The sequence below is a fragment of the Syngnathus floridae genome, chromosome 12 (genome assembly GCF_059516105.1).
Source record: "Syngnathus floridae isolate MCC-2025c chromosome 12, RoL_Sflo_1.0, whole genome shotgun sequence".
NCBI lineage: Eukaryota > Metazoa > Chordata > Actinopteri > Syngnathiformes > Syngnathidae > Syngnathus > Syngnathus floridae.
In genome coordinates, this window is record NC_142424.1 from 5,941,325 (window position 1) to 5,955,000 (window position 13,676).

Genomic DNA, 13,676 nt, shown 5'->3' on the forward strand with positions numbered 1-13,676 from the left:
ATTTTCTATATATTTTGAAAAACGGACTGACTCAATAAAAAGGAAAAGGCGGTCTTCATCCAAACTGACAGCGGAAGTAACCCGGAAGTAGCAAAACCGCCTTACTAAACCATGCTTGAATGGAGGTGACCTTAGTGCCTAATCTAATACTTAGGTAAAATCATTTTCTGACAGCTCCCTCGACCTATGCGCCCGCCTCGTATTGTTTAACACAAAACTTGTATTATATAAAGTATTTAACGGGACGAGGAGGAATGGCGGAGGCTCACCAAGCACGCGTTCAGGCTGTGGTGGAGGAAATGGTCCAAAGCCTGGAAAGGGATCACATCCGCAAAATGCAGGTAGGGCTTCTGATCGTGCACACTTGCTCATTTGTGTACAATTATTAAGGAGGTGTATCCATGCTGGCAGGCTCGCATGTTCAAGTGCAGCGCGGACTGCTGTGATCGAACCACGGACTCCATGACTCAAGTGCATCAATGCATCGACAGGTGTCACACTCCTCTGGCCAAAGCCCAGGGGCTCGTCACTAACGAGCTGGAGAAGTTTCAGGTTAGAAATAAAAGTTACATTCATTTTTTTGCATGAGTGGACTTACTTACCACACTTGAGTCATGGTTTTGAGGATGAGGAAACCACGAAAATTGTTCCCCATTGATATTAAAAGTAAATCTGTCACCCCCATCAGGACCGTCTGGCCAGATGCACAATGCACTGCAACGACAAGGCGAAGGATCTGTTTGACTCGGGTGCTAAGGAGCCCGCCGTCCGGTCGTTGATGGAGCGATGTGTGGGCAGCTGTGTGGACGACCACATGAACCTGATCCCCAGCATGACTCGTAGAATCCAGGAGAACCTGGACTCTATACCCCAATGAGACAACAAATGTCAACACTTGCACTGAGCTTAGTAGGCAACGTGGTATTCAAATGGTCCAGAATGCCAGAATTGGAATCATTCACAAGGTGTTGAACTGTCACATATTTAAGAAGTTTGTCATTTGTAATACAAGGTCTGTCTCTGTGAAACAATTAAACATGGTACAATGCAATGTTAATCAGAATTTCGTGTTAAGTGAAACCTAAAAGTCAACCAGTGTAAATGAATACAGAAGCGGAAGTTCATTTAGATGATATGACAGCACCACAGCCCACATCAATGGGCAGTTTTATTGGCAATAAAAACATCTTGGATACGTACAAAAAACCCTTGAAAAAAAATTATAAATAAATGTGTACTAAAAACAAGGCATGCCGCAGCGGCACGAGTAACTGTAACCTCGGATTGCAACAGCCATCTTATTTTGACATTACGATGCAAAGAAAAATATTAGCGGTAATGTAACGACGGAAGCAGTCAACTGTGGAAACTCCCCCCAAAAACTAAGACTTGGATGTGCGAGTGCCTAAATAAGTAACTAAAATGTGTTTTAAGTATGTGTGACGTGATAGTGAAACCACATTAGAGAAACAATTGTGAAGGAAGCAAGACTGCATAAGATTGCCGTTTCAAATTGAAAGTGGTGACTATTTAATTTTTTGTTTACGTATTTCAGATGTATTCGCAAAATAAGAAGCTGCTGAGTTGTACATGATGTCAACTAACACCATATCTTCAATACACAGCAAATCGTAATGGTTCCTCTTATTTATTATCCTTTTGAAGTATTTTACCTGTTGGTATACAAAAAAAGCCCAATTGCAGATTTCCTGCTTTGTGATGCCAAGACAGTGAGGCGGAAAATCCTCACAATTCTCAAGATCCTCACAATTCTCACTTCCAGAAGTCCATAGGACAGTTCCGTTAATGTTCCCATTAGTGAAGTTGAGGTGACTGGTTTGAGTCATCAACATGGGTGCAGAAATGGGAAGTTTCCTTGTTGAGGTATGCAGCAGCTTCACGCCACGAAAGAATGACAGCAGTCTTCAAGTAACACGATAGGGACGTACTCCCCGCGCTGGCTCATTTGTAAAGTCGAAGGTGCCGGCGGAGTGTGCAAACAGCATCAACGTTACCACAAGAATGGGTGGGCGACCACAGCGCGCCGATCAGGAGATGCTGCGGGCGCTTCCCTCTTGCTCCGAGGGGTCCAGCCGGTGGTCCACGCACGGCGAGGTGTACAAGAAGTTGCAGCAAACGTAAAGCGGGAAGGACAGCAGGCGGCTGTCCAGGTTCATCACCACATACTCCTGTGAGGAGGGATACGAGTTAAACATCTTGGTCTAACATCCTGTGAGGATGAACCATAGTTCCTGACCTGGTCCTTCTCAAGTGTGAGAAGCTGGTAACCAGTAGAGCGGCTGCACACCAGCTTGCCGAGACTGTCAAAGGAGGCCAAGCGTAACCTGGATAAACAATAGCAGCAAGTACATTGTAAAGTCCGGGGAAACAGCACTGACACAAAACATGGCTTGCAAAAAACATGTTTGACACAACAAGAGGTGAATGTGCAGCGCTGCAAACCTGTATGCCAGATGTCGCCGTGGCTGCAAGCTCACAGCGCCCCCGCATGGCTGACTGAGTGTGTTCCTTTTGAAGATGATGAAGCGGTTGGTGTAGGTCACGAGCAGGTCGAAACCGAAGTTGAAACCTGTCCATCGCCAACAGTACTGAGGATTACAAAAAATATAGACCATTAATATATATCTAATTATGTCACTAAATGAATATGCAGTATTTTAAAATATATACACACCTATGTCATATGGATACAGCATTTAAAAATAATATGTGCATAAAGCAAACTTATGCTGTCTGTCATCACTCACATCTCCATCTTTGGTCAGTTTTCTGCCACACCTCATGCTGCTAAACTCGAATTCTTCTTTGTTTGCTTCCTGCGGACTAATGGTGACTAGCATTAACAATTCTTCTATTGCATTCAGCTGAGTTTAAAAATACATGTCACATAGATTGATTCTTCTTACCCGTTATCATTGTCAAATTCTGTCCGCAACATGGCAAACCACTGCGTTTTGTATACTGCTGTCAACCAATCTGGAAGAGAGGGTAAAGGAAACAATGCACTGTAACAGTTTCCTGCTTTATCTTTATCGTTATTTCAAAAGAAAAGAATTAGCAATGAAATGATGTATACCAGGAGGCAAAATGTTGTCCCGCTCCAAGATGCGCGCAGAAGCGAGGTCGTTGACGATGTACTGAAGACGCACATATTTGAAGACGGAGCTAAAGGGGGCCCCCTCGTCAGTGTTTAGGAAGGGCTCACTCTCACACAAGTCTGTAAGGCAACCACAAACAATTGTCTAGAAAATAAAATATGCAAAACCAAGGATGCTGATTTCAATCATAAGCAGTACCGGTCCTGCGCTTGCACAGCCAGGCGTCAGCATCAGCCAGAAGCTGCTTTATGGGTCCGTCCCACATGGGGTTGAGTTGCAGGAACATCCACTGACCAAGAGAGAAAACAAATTCATTCAATAATGCACTGAAAATCAGTGAAGCATGAAATCAAATCTATACCTTCTTTAGAGCAGTGTAGACATCCATCTCCACCTGCATGACGAACAAGTCGGACGACTGGATGAGCTGCACCATCATCTCCGTTCTGAACAATTTCGAGTATGTGAGAGCGCATGTTCATTGGCCGCATCCTTATATTTGCAGATTTTTTTTTTTCAATATTTTAAGCAGTTTCATCCATCATTTTTTTGTGGAAAAAAAAAAATAAATGGGTCTCAGCAGTTTTAGATTTAATTTTGTGGTTTAATTTCCCCCCCCCCAAAGCATTTCAATAGGTGTCAATTATATACGGATGTTCGCTATTTGGAGGGTCCTCTGTAATAAATGATCCAATTAAAACCACATACCCAATTTCTTTCATCAAGTCCACATTTTGGTGCGTCATGAGGTTGTTTAGTAGCCACTCCAGACATCTGCACAGCAAATAAAAGCATTCAGAAGCACATTGAGTTTGTCAGCCATATTATACTTTTCTCTGAATATTTGGAGGTCAGACCTCATGAGCTCTGGTAGAAAATAAGCACTGACTTTTTCATGACAGAGTCCAAGCCATAGATGCAAGCGGATGCGTAGTAGCTGCACACCGTCTTCGCGCTGATGTTTTCTTTCATGGTTTCACCGCACTGCTGGATCAAACCATCCTGCCAACACAACGGAAAAAAAAAGATTGCCGTCATCTCACTGTGCCTTTATAATACAGTAGCACTAGTTACTAGCGAAACAGTAATTCCATTTACTGACCAGCTGTAGCATACAAGCAGCTGCAAGAATACTGACAACCCCACTGGGTTTGATAAGAACGTCATCGCGGTACAAGGAGCCAAAGACTACCTGCAGCGCTAAAGATGCACAAAAGAAAAAAATTGGAACAGTGAATAACTGTTGCATGACTTCACCACTTCAAATTGCCTTCTCACCTTCTATGTCAATGTTCTGGTCGGGTATCTCCAGGTTGATTTCCATCATTTTGGACTCCTTCCATGAGCCACTGAACATGCTGGAGAAATAACCCGACTGGCAGGTCCCAAAAGGAGGTAAGGGTTAAGATAAAAGGTGACACTATGGTTAGATTTACACTGAAGGGTTCAAGTGACATTTGCAACAATTTAAAAAATGTAACAATTAGTTTTGTCAAATCAAATCATTTTTATAAACCTCTCGTACTAGTGCATAGGCAAGACTTTTTTGGCTCTGTATCAATAGTACATGCAAAAACGCTTGAGAAATGAGCCAGTTAAAATTTCTTTTCAATGTACATAAATTGCCCCCAGCAACATGACCTCCACACAGGAACAAAGCTTCGCCACCTTGCTCCATCGCAGTGGTGTATCTAGAGTCATAAATTAAATAAAAACTGAGCACCTCAACCCACAGTGTAAATCCACCTTTCAAAAGCATTTGAAAATTAGGTGTGATGCTTATATCTCTTTGTTTCACCTGGCACAGGTACAATTTATGAAGTTTCCACTCTTGGCCAAGTGCGCAGATGCTAATGTCACTGTTTTCTCCATTGAGGAACAATGTTTGATAAATGTAATTGGAGGTGCTTTTCAGTTTCTTCCTGTTCAAGGTTAGAGAGAAAAAAATGCATTTAACGATGGCATGTGAGGACAGCTTGCTAATTTGCTGCTGAGCTTGTTGACTTGCCTGCGTGGTGTATCGAGAATGGCATCATCGTCCTTGTCGTCTTCACAGTCACACTGTGTGTTCCGTTTTCGCTTCCATTCACACCCGTGTTTACGGCTGCTTTCGCTGGTTTCGTCTGGTCCCTTCGAGGACTGAAATCTGCTTCCCATATTCCCCATTTTTGCCTGGAGAAACAAATACATTGAGTGACTGGAAGTCCAATTCACAAAATGATTGTTTACACTTCAGATGCAGATTTCATTTTAGTCATTTAACACAAACACATAATTAAGATATTAGTCATAGAGTTAATTAGACAATTGCTGAACATTGATACTTCAAAATAGACATTAATATTTCCTTGTATCAAAATCAAGTACATTACTCTGACATTAATAGGTGGGTGCTACGTTCACAACCTACAAGGACTGAACACCATTTTTCCATGCTGCGGTCGGCTAAAACGCTACTCTCTTAAAGCTAACTGGTTACCTATATGATGTTTGATTTAGCATATTCAGTACGAACGTAACTTTACCTTTTGACGAGAACGGGGTCAGTCGGGTACGTTTGACGTGGACTTTAAAACAAAACCACGTCTGTTTATCACCTCACCGAGCCCAGCTGAAGATGGGCTTGCTCCATTTACCATACAAAAGTCTTGGACAACGGTGTTGGCAGTCACAAACTAAGCATTCGCAAACCCACTAAACCAGATACATGTTGTCCCAACAAAAAAAAAGGAGTACAAATGCAAATTTTTACGCGTATGCTGAGGTGCGACAAAAACGGTTGTTGTATTCGCTTTCTTCTTCTCTTGTTGCCTACGCGTTCACTGGCTGCGTCGCAGGAGGCTGCCACTCTCAATAGCGCTACTTATGGCAGATCGGCAAAGTACACCCAGAAAAATAAACAGCATGTTTACAACAAAGCTTTTAATTTGGCTAAATCTTGTTTACGACTGGCGTGTATTTAAGTGTTTATTTTCCTTGGACCTTTTTTTACATGCAATGAAAAATTAATTTTATACGTTTTTTGCTTCTTTTCTGCATCTTAAGAACCTAATTTTGCACGATCACCCTCTGCAAACATTTGTTGCTGAATGTTCTATCCTAGTCCAAAGTGCACAGACGATCAATATTTGGCATCACGCCCAAAAGTGTTTTTTTCCCCATAAAACAATTAGGAAAATTGTTTTTTAAAAAACACACAATAGCACAATTCAAAACAAACCTTATTTGAATGAAAATCTTGTTTATTTCTCTTAGCGTTCGTAAAAAAAAATATTTTTCGCTACCCGGATATGACGTTTAAAAATATTTTGGGTGTGGTTTACAAAGAAACCAGCCAATAGTCAACGAGTGTCTCGCCAACAATTTTTATGGTCCCGCCCCCTGGTCAGCCTGCGGTTTGGGTCTGCGTGGGACTGTGACACGTAAGTTGGTCCGTCTCGTTGACTCCAGGACACCACCTGAGGCCAGGACTGCAGACCAAGATTTTTAATGAGCCCTAAACCACTCTGCCCCTGCTGCATTTAACATTTTGAACCATGGAAGCGAGAGCCGCGAGTGCAGGTGAGGTTGTTAGCCTGGCTGCGCGTTGTATTGCTTTTGCCAAAGTAACAATTTAATATGGAGAATATAAATCAACTTGCATTTAAACCTAAAGTTGCTTCCCCAATGTAAGTCCTGTGCGGGTATACGGCTCTTATTGAAATACAATCTCATGGCAAGACCTGCATAATGCGCGTGGAGATCTTCCAAGGAAGTTTTGACTTTACTACTGTATACCATAGGTGCTTTCGTGGGCAGCGATGGGGGGAAAACAACAGCTAAAAAAGCTTCAGCACATAAGAAAACAAAACAACCCGCACCTCAAAGTAAGCTGGAGCAGCTCTTCGGGTTCAAGAAGGAGGACCTGACCTCCTGGTCCAGCCTGGTGGCCCTCCTGAACCGACCAACGGACCCTGCATCGTTGGGCATCTTCCGCTGCTTGTTTGGTGACTAGCAATGCTGAAAAATGACCAATTGTGATCAATATCATGATCATGTTATCGTCATGTATAGGTTTGCTGATGGCTGTGGACATCACACAGGAGCGTGGCCTCAGTCACGTGGACTACAAATACCTGGACGGTGCACCCGTGTGCCGCTTTCCGCTGTTCAATTTCCTGAAGCCTCTTCCCATGGACTGGATGTATGTGGTCTATCTGGTGATGTTCCTCGGTGGGTTTCATTCGCACCCCGCTCCCCTCACCTGCACCTCCCTCTCTAGCTTCAGGGAAAAATCTCTGCAGGGGTGGCACTGTTACCAGACATGAAAGCACACATGTTGCTTTTTAAACCCAACCCCCAGAAAACCTCCTCATGCAGTCACTTCGTTTTTTTAATTGGTATTGGGAGAGCAAGTCAAAAACGACTTTTGTCATTCGACGAGGCTAAAGATATTTATATTAGTATATTTAATTAGTTATAAAGTTCACGTTTTGACATACAAAACTGCTCTTTGAAAATCTGAAAATAAATGTTCCTTTTTATTTGTGATTAAATGAACGTCTATGTGTGTCTGAAGGTGCGTTGGGCATCATGTTGGGCTGTTTGTATCGTCTGTCCTGTCTAATGTTCATCTCCACGTACTGGTACATCTTCTTCTTGGACAAAACGGCATGGAATAATCACTCCTACCTCTACGGCCTCATCGGATTTCAACTCACACTCATGGACGGCAACAGATACTGGTGAGCGGTCGCTTTACGCAAAAACAGCTCGGAGCGGGTTTAACGTTTATGTTGCTGCTTTTTAGGTCACTCGATGGCTTGAGGAGACCTTCTATCAGAAACGCACATGTGCCGCTTTGGAACTACACCCTTTTGAGGACGCAGGTTTGAGAAATTTGTGTTCATGTATGTAATGTTTGTCTAATGGCGTCATCTCTTAATAGATATTTATAGTCTACTTCCTTGCTGGCGTGAAAAAGCTGGATGCCGATTGGGTGGAGGGATACTCCATGTCGTACCTGGCGCACCATTGGCTGTTTGATCCCTTTAAGTAGGTAGTATTTAAAATGTTCCGCTCAAATCTCAGCTGACTCAAAATCATGGCGTTGATTTTATTTCAGGGTGATTCTTCCCGTGGAGTTTGTGAGTTTGGTAGTGGTACACGGGGGCGGGCTCATTCTGGACTTGAGTGCAGGCTACCTGCTGTTTTTTGACGCCACGCGGCCTTATGCGATGGTTTTCGTGACCTACTTTCACTGCATGAACTCTCAGCTCTTCAGCATTGGTAATTTGGTTTATCTACTTTTATTATTGCCACAACTCAAGTGATTTTATTTTAATTTGTGGTTTTGTGCTGTCTGGAATGCACTTAGATACCACAAGATGCCACCAGAATCGAAATCTAGCTAATCTCTCATTGATGATGCAATTTTTGTGAGTGACGTTACCTTCATGCTCACCTCCCACAGGCATGTTCCCGTACGCAATGCTGGCGACATCTCCGCTCTTCTGCTACGCCGACTGGCCAAGGAGGTTCTTCGGCCGCTTCCCGGCGTTCCTCAGGGGCGTCCTCCCGCTCACTTCAGCAGACCCCCAGTCCAGCTCCTCCTGCGTTTACCACGCGGGCTCCGGCAAAGGACGCCAGCCAGCCGCATCTAAATCTCCTAAACTGCGATTTAAACATAAGATGGCGGCTGTTTTTACTTTGGCCTACATACTGGAGCAGTTTTTCCTGCCTTACTCCCACTTCATCACTCAGGTACAAGCACGTGTTGCATCAGTTTCAGTTTACTCACAGTTGAGCAATGCTGATCAGCAAGGTCACCGACCCGCTGATAAAAAAGGATCATCGTTCTGTCTTTGGGTCCTGATCATTTGCTTTTGTCTGCCAGGGTTACAACAACTGGACCAACGGCTTGTACGGGTACTCGTGGGACATGATGGTTCACTCCCGTAGCCACCAGCATGTCAAGATCACATACAAGGATGGCCAAACGGGAGAGGTGGGATACCTCAACCCAGGGGTGAGTTAGTCGCAAATTCTTAAATGCATCTTAATGCAAGGAGATCCTCTTTTCTTTTTCTTAAATGCAAGGAGATCCTCTTTTGCAATCAGAACTTTTTTTTTTTTTTTAGGTGTTCACTCAAAGCCGTCGTTGGAAGGACCACGGCGACATGCTAAAGCAGTACGCCACGTGTCTCAATGACCTCCTGCCTCGCTACAACATCTCTGAGCCCCAAATCTACTTTGACATCTGGGTGTCCATTAATGAACGCTTCCAGCAAAGGTAACGCCGCGTCGCTCGGGACCAAGCAACAAGATCGGTTGGCTTCTGCTAAAAGTGTTTATGGAGTGAAGCTCTGTTTCGCCTGTCACTATACATCAATGGCATGGAGAGCATTAATAAATATTCTGTCAATTTAAGAAAATTAAATAATTTCCTGCAAGTGTGATGATCTCTCACATAACATCTGTTCTCCTTGAAGGATCTTCGACCCGCGCGTGGACATCGTCAGGGCCGACTGGTCGCCGTTCCGCCCCAACAGGTGGCTGATGCCGCTGCTGGTGGACCTCTCGCCGTGGAGAACCAAGTTCCAGGAAATTGAGAGCACTCTGGACAACCAGACCGAGATCGTCTTCATTGCCGACTTCCCAGGTGACACTACCTCCTTGTCCGTTACGGAACTGTGAACTTACTACGTGCTGATTACCTTGCAGGTCTCCACTTGGAGAACTATGTGAGTGAAGATCTGGGCAACACCAGCATCCATTTGTTGCAGGGTAGCCTTAATGTGGAGATAGTTGAGGAGAAGAAGAACTATTCACTGCAGGCTGGAGAGAAGATACAGGTAGAAATTAGAAAGACAAAAAAACATTCCTGTTTATGACAATCAAGTGTGGTGCAGGTTCCTGCCGGGGCTTATCACAGAGCGTACACGGTGTCTGAGGGGCCATCTTGTTACATGTACGTCTATGTCAACACTACGGAAGCGGCGCTGCAGCAGAACTTCACCAGATTGCTGGACCTCCAGGAGCGCATTCGCAATGGGACAGGTAACATTCAAAGCGACTCGTGCCACACAACATTCTAAAAATTAAAAAAGTAGCATAACACAAGCACACTTGCACGTAGATTTCAAATCGCAAACCAAACTTGAGTCTTACCCGAACAGAAACGGAACCTCTTCCGCCCGAGTTGCAGCCGCTCATGTCGACCGACGACGAAGACGGCGCCGAAGTCGATGCCATCGACCCCATCGTGAGGCTCTTCCTTAAGAGGCAGCGGCGTATTAAGGAAGTGAAGAAACGCAAGGAGGCTGGCGTGCTGGAACGACTCGAGCGCTTTACCGTCAAGAAGTACTACGCCATACGACGAGGGTGAGTAAAGCTGGGTACACATTATGACAGATTATTATTTTTTTTACTTTCCCCAAAAAGACTCCCAAACATAATGGCCGTGCCAATTGTCAGTTTGTGTGTACCCTGCATAGGCAAGTATGTTTTTCTTTTCTTTTAGATTCTTGATGACCGCCATCGCGGTGCGAAACCTGGCGGTGGGTCTGCCTCCGATGGAGCAACTAACGCAGGAAGTAGCATTTGCCAACATGAAGGAACCCGAGGCAGAAAAAAAACTGGACGATCAGCTTAAAGATGAAGTCGGTCACGGAGAACTCTAAAGACGTTACTGCTGGATCTGGACTGTGTTTGTCGGTGCTACTGGACTGTTACGACGGGAAACAGACACACATCCAGATTGACATTTTTGTAAGTTATTTGTCATTTCAAATGACATTGAAACTAACACAAGTCAGTATTTTTGCCTAACATCTAATCTAAAATAAATTTTTGGCTGAAATGTGTTTTTACACGAAAACAATTGTAGTTGGATGTTCATTAGTTTTTGTTGCGGGTGAACATAATTTAAGATCAGTTTTTAAATGTTAATCAAAGGAAATATGGTCAACAATGTTCAATTGTTGTATGCAAATCTCCATACTGTGAGTATTACTTTGTCAAGCCAAAGCCTTTTTTGTCACTTTTATAATAATAATAATAAAAAGCTTATGATATCAATAACATTGTGGTTTTAATCATAAATTAGTCAGTTTCATCCATTTTATGGCACATTGGGACTCTTCATACATACAAGCACAAACGGAACAATAATAGCAATATGAGAGTACAGTTGTACCAGAAGGATTTAGTTCAATTATAATTCAGTGCATGATAAAGATGAGGTCGCACAAAACTGCCGTGTCGGCATGAGACATCAATTCACAGATTCAAGTTCATAATATTGACTACTTCCAGGACAACTATTTACTGTAGTACACGTAAAAACATAGGGGAGCAGCTCACTAAATTCAAAGATTTCATTTCAGTCGTTTCAACTGAAAAATTGAAATCCATTTTCTAGATTCATTACACTATTAAGTGAAATATACCACCGTTTAACAATGAAAACAAACGGACCATCTCAAGAAACTACATTTGAATGAAATAAAATAGGCAGGCATTGGCCATCTGAAAAACGATTTCTTACTTTTTAAAGTGAACTGTAATATAATATGATATGCAGACGAGCCACAAAGTGTTTGATTTCATATTGCACAAAATTCGCTACTAACGCAGTCTTCATAATTTGCATCCCGTCTGGGACATCACTGGTACTAGTGTCACATACTGGCCATTAATTAAGTCGAGTTTTGATTATATCTTGAAAAATAAATTATAATCTCTTATAGGTGCAAGTACAAAATGAAACCAAGATTAAGTCGGTCTTCCGGGTTTCCAATGAACCCAATGTCCCTTTCGAGTCCTCTCTGACCCGGGTGCTGGTATTTTAAAGGGAGTGGCACCTCGCCGCTCAGCATATTTTTTTAATTTTTTTTAAACCAAGAGACCTTCAACGCTTCATTTCCCATGTGGCTCCTTGGCGCAGCTTGTATCCCTCAATCATTTTGTTATTCAAATAAATCTCCCTAGCAACCCGCCTCTTTCTCTCAAACTTGATGATGAATCATTTCACAGTAAGACATGTTAAAAAGACTCCATAACACTATTTTGCTGCTTCAGTCATATAAAACGTCTTGATTAACTTCATTCACCTGATTCAAATGCCTCAAACTTATTATGAGGTTAAATTGAAAATAAAATCTACCTTTAAGACAAAGTGAATGAGGTTTAGTTTCCGTACAACTTGCTTCCATTTTTGTGACTCTACCTGGGCTGGAGATTAGCAAAGAAAACTCCATGGATGACGCCTTCAATCACGACATTTGAAAAGGCATCTAAAAGCCATGAAGGAGAAAGAAAAAGCATAGGCATTAAAATGAAACCAAAGTTTTATGGGGTATACCTACAACGACATTTTACAGCTAAAGGGTTTGTCAAAATGTTAGAAACAGCTCTTGCTACGTAATGACTTCTCATTATCCAAGTGTACCTAATTTTGTGGCCTAAACTCACCGTGTGCATCCGGCAGCAGGTAGGGGTCGTTCAGAAAAACCATGATGGGCTGATGTGAAAGTTTACTGAAAACAAGCCAGCAATTATTTCATTAGTTTCATTCAATAGTTTCATGATTAATTTGACTGACTGCTAATTTTATATGAACAACATACCAAAACTGACTCACCTTGATTCTACTGAGTCTGTATCGAAAGACCTTAAAGAAAGCAAAATGGAGGAGGGTAAGGCACAAAGGCTTCTAGTGAACAGGCAATTAACTTACCGCAAAATGGCGCAAAAATAAGCTTTTTTTTATTTTTTTGTTCTGAATTCAGTTTCAACTTACCCACAGCTCTCTGTCTTTGGCAAGGAGGGGAAATGGCGGATATTGAGGAAGTCCAGGAATATCTTTGGAAGAACCTCGTTCTCCATAATTATCGTCTGGCGGGACAGAGAAAACAGCAGAAAAAAACATTGGGCATTTGTTACCCTGAAGAGCAACTTGTCTTCGTTTAAATGACCAAACTGCCCCACCAGGCCCTGCCAATAGTGAGTGGATCGAAGTGTTGGGTGTAGTGTTTGTGTTCAAACACCCATTCTACATGTACTGAACCAGCGAGTTGTTGTAAAGTTAGGCGCCATCATTTCAGTTCATTTTGGTCTTATGTTGAGGTCTCAAGTGCTGCAGCAAACACAAAATAGAGGACAAGCTGGTGTAATGCTGGCGAGTACCTGCAGGTAGAGCTCTAGTCCTTGTCTCCTCTGCTCCAACACTTTGGGAACCCAGTTTCGCACATGCTTGGACGGGATCTCGGGCGGTTTTATGCTCTTCTTCAACTGAAAACATGAAAGGAAAAAATAAAACCGCATCTAGTTTGGACTAGAACATTTTTTATGGCCTTCCACATTTTAGCATTTTTTCTCATTTTTGGCTCCATGTTAGACTTTCATGAAATACATTTTTTATTTATTCTCTGTTTGTATTGAGCCCTGTAAATAAACTGTAATATTGTTTTAATCTTCTAGTCAATTGTTTGAGTCAAACTATAGGCCAGGGAGAGAAGATGATGCAGACGAGCTTACGAGAACTGTTAAGAGGCCCTGTTTAGACTCAAAAATGGG

The 13,676-nt window shown here is 42.7% G+C and overlaps 4 protein-coding genes across 11 annotated transcripts in view; 2 read left to right on the plus strand and 2 right to left on the minus strand.

Annotated features, from left to right (window-relative positions):
• The first annotated feature begins 37 nt into the window (after window positions 1-37).
• timcc (TIM double twin CX3C motif chaperone) lies at window positions 38-1,057 on the plus strand. Of its 2 annotated transcripts, XM_088391892.1 has the most exons (4): window positions 38-154; window positions 234-341; window positions 412-552; window positions 689-1,057. In XM_088391892.1, the coding sequence occupies exons 2-4, from the start codon at window positions 255-257 to the stop codon at window positions 875-877; spliced, it is 417 nt and encodes a 138-aa protein (XP_088248018.1). In that variant the 5' UTR covers window positions 38-154; window positions 234-254; the 3' UTR covers window positions 878-1,057. The 2 variants fall into 2 exon arrangements, with proteins under 2 accessions (XP_088248018.1, XP_088248017.1); XM_088391891.1 differs by having other exon boundaries at window positions 54-341.
• A 63-nt stretch (window positions 1,058-1,120) lies between these two features.
• gmcl1 (germ cell-less, spermatogenesis associated) lies at window positions 1,121-8,792 on the minus strand. Of its 7 annotated transcripts, none has more exons than XM_088391886.1 (17): window positions 8,563-8,792; window positions 7,235-7,410; window positions 6,980-7,118; window positions 5,128-5,291; window positions 4,918-5,041; window positions 4,398-4,494; window positions 4,222-4,319; window positions 4,009-4,121; window positions 3,828-3,893; window positions 3,481-3,565; window positions 3,318-3,408; window positions 3,098-3,238; window positions 2,928-2,997; window positions 2,769-2,844; window positions 2,464-2,609; window positions 2,258-2,345; window positions 1,121-2,189 (listed from the first exon to the last, which is right to left on the minus strand). In XM_088391886.1, the coding sequence occupies exons 4-17, from the start codon at window positions 5,283-5,285 to the stop codon at window positions 2,049-2,051; spliced, it is 1,494 nt and encodes a 497-aa protein (XP_088248012.1). In that variant the 5' UTR covers window positions 5,286-5,291; window positions 6,980-7,118; window positions 7,235-7,410; window positions 8,563-8,792; the 3' UTR covers window positions 1,121-2,048. The 7 variants fall into 7 exon arrangements, with proteins under 7 accessions (XP_088248012.1, XP_088248010.1, XP_088248011.1 ...); XM_088391884.1 differs by having other exon boundaries at window positions 8,551-8,792; XM_088391885.1 differs by lacking the exons at window positions 6,980-7,118; window positions 7,235-7,410; window positions 8,563-8,792 and adding an exon at window positions 6,340-6,363.
• On the plus strand, window positions 6,496-11,180 carry ggcx (gamma-glutamyl carboxylase). Its single transcript, XM_088391881.1, has 15 exons — window positions 6,496-6,680; window positions 6,902-7,105; window positions 7,173-7,331; window positions 7,678-7,843; window positions 7,909-7,987; window positions 8,047-8,153; window positions 8,224-8,387; window positions 8,572-8,861; window positions 8,995-9,126; window positions 9,239-9,390; window positions 9,590-9,759; window positions 9,822-9,952; window positions 10,010-10,157; window positions 10,277-10,481; window positions 10,621-11,180. Exons 1-15 carry the CDS (start codon window positions 6,656-6,658, stop codon window positions 10,778-10,780), a joined length of 2,292 nt encoding a protein of 763 aa, XP_088248007.1. The 5' UTR covers window positions 6,496-6,655; the 3' UTR covers window positions 10,781-11,180.
• snx24 (sorting nexin 24) overlaps window positions 11,166-13,676 on the minus strand; it is a 3,936-nt gene continuing 1,425 nt past the window's right edge. The window contains exons 3-7 of the mRNA XM_088391890.1: window positions 13,287-13,391; window positions 12,901-12,995; window positions 12,742-12,771; window positions 12,573-12,637; window positions 11,166-12,394 (exon numbers count right to left, since the gene is read on the minus strand). Coding sequence (XP_088248016.1) covers window positions 12,324-12,394; window positions 12,573-12,637; window positions 12,742-12,771; window positions 12,901-12,995; window positions 13,287-13,391 — 366 coding nt within the window. The 3' untranslated portion in view covers window positions 11,166-12,323. The remainder of the gene's footprint in view (window positions 12,395-12,572; window positions 12,638-12,741; window positions 12,772-12,900; window positions 12,996-13,286; window positions 13,392-13,676) is intronic.

Bases quoted from the DNA above. Each gene is read 5' to 3' on its own strand.
- timcc (XM_088391892.1), top strand. From the start codon at position 255: ATGGCGGAGGCTCACCAAGCACGCGTTCAGGCTGTGGTGGAGGAAATG. The intron at 342-411 runs GTAGGGCTTCTG...CCATGCTGGCAG, and splicing joins ATCACATCCGCAAAATGCAG to GCTCGCATGTTCAAGTGCAG. The intron at 553-688 runs GTTAGAAATAAA...CACCCCCATCAG, and splicing joins ACGAGCTGGAGAAGTTTCAG to GACCGTCTGGCCAGATGCAC.
- gmcl1 (XM_088391882.1), bottom strand. From the start codon at position 5,553: ATGGAAAAATGGTGTTCAGTCCTT. The intron at 3,566-3,827 runs GTATGTGGTTTT...GAAATTGTTCAG, and splicing joins GACTTGATGAAAGAAATTGG to AACGGAGATGATGGTGCAGC. The intron at 2,845-2,927 runs GTAAGAAGAATC...AGTCACCATTAG, and splicing joins GAATTTGACAATGATAACGG to TCCGCAGGAAGCAAACAAAG.
- ggcx (XM_088391881.1), top strand. From the start codon at position 6,656: ATGGAAGCGAGAGCCGCGAGTGCAG. The intron at 7,988-8,046 runs GTTTGAGAAATT...ATCTCTTAATAG, and splicing joins ACACCCTTTTGAGGACGCAG to ATATTTATAGTCTACTTCCT. The intron at 9,760-9,821 runs GTGACACTACCT...ATTACCTTGCAG, and splicing joins CTTCATTGCCGACTTCCCAG to GTCTCCACTTGGAGAACTAT.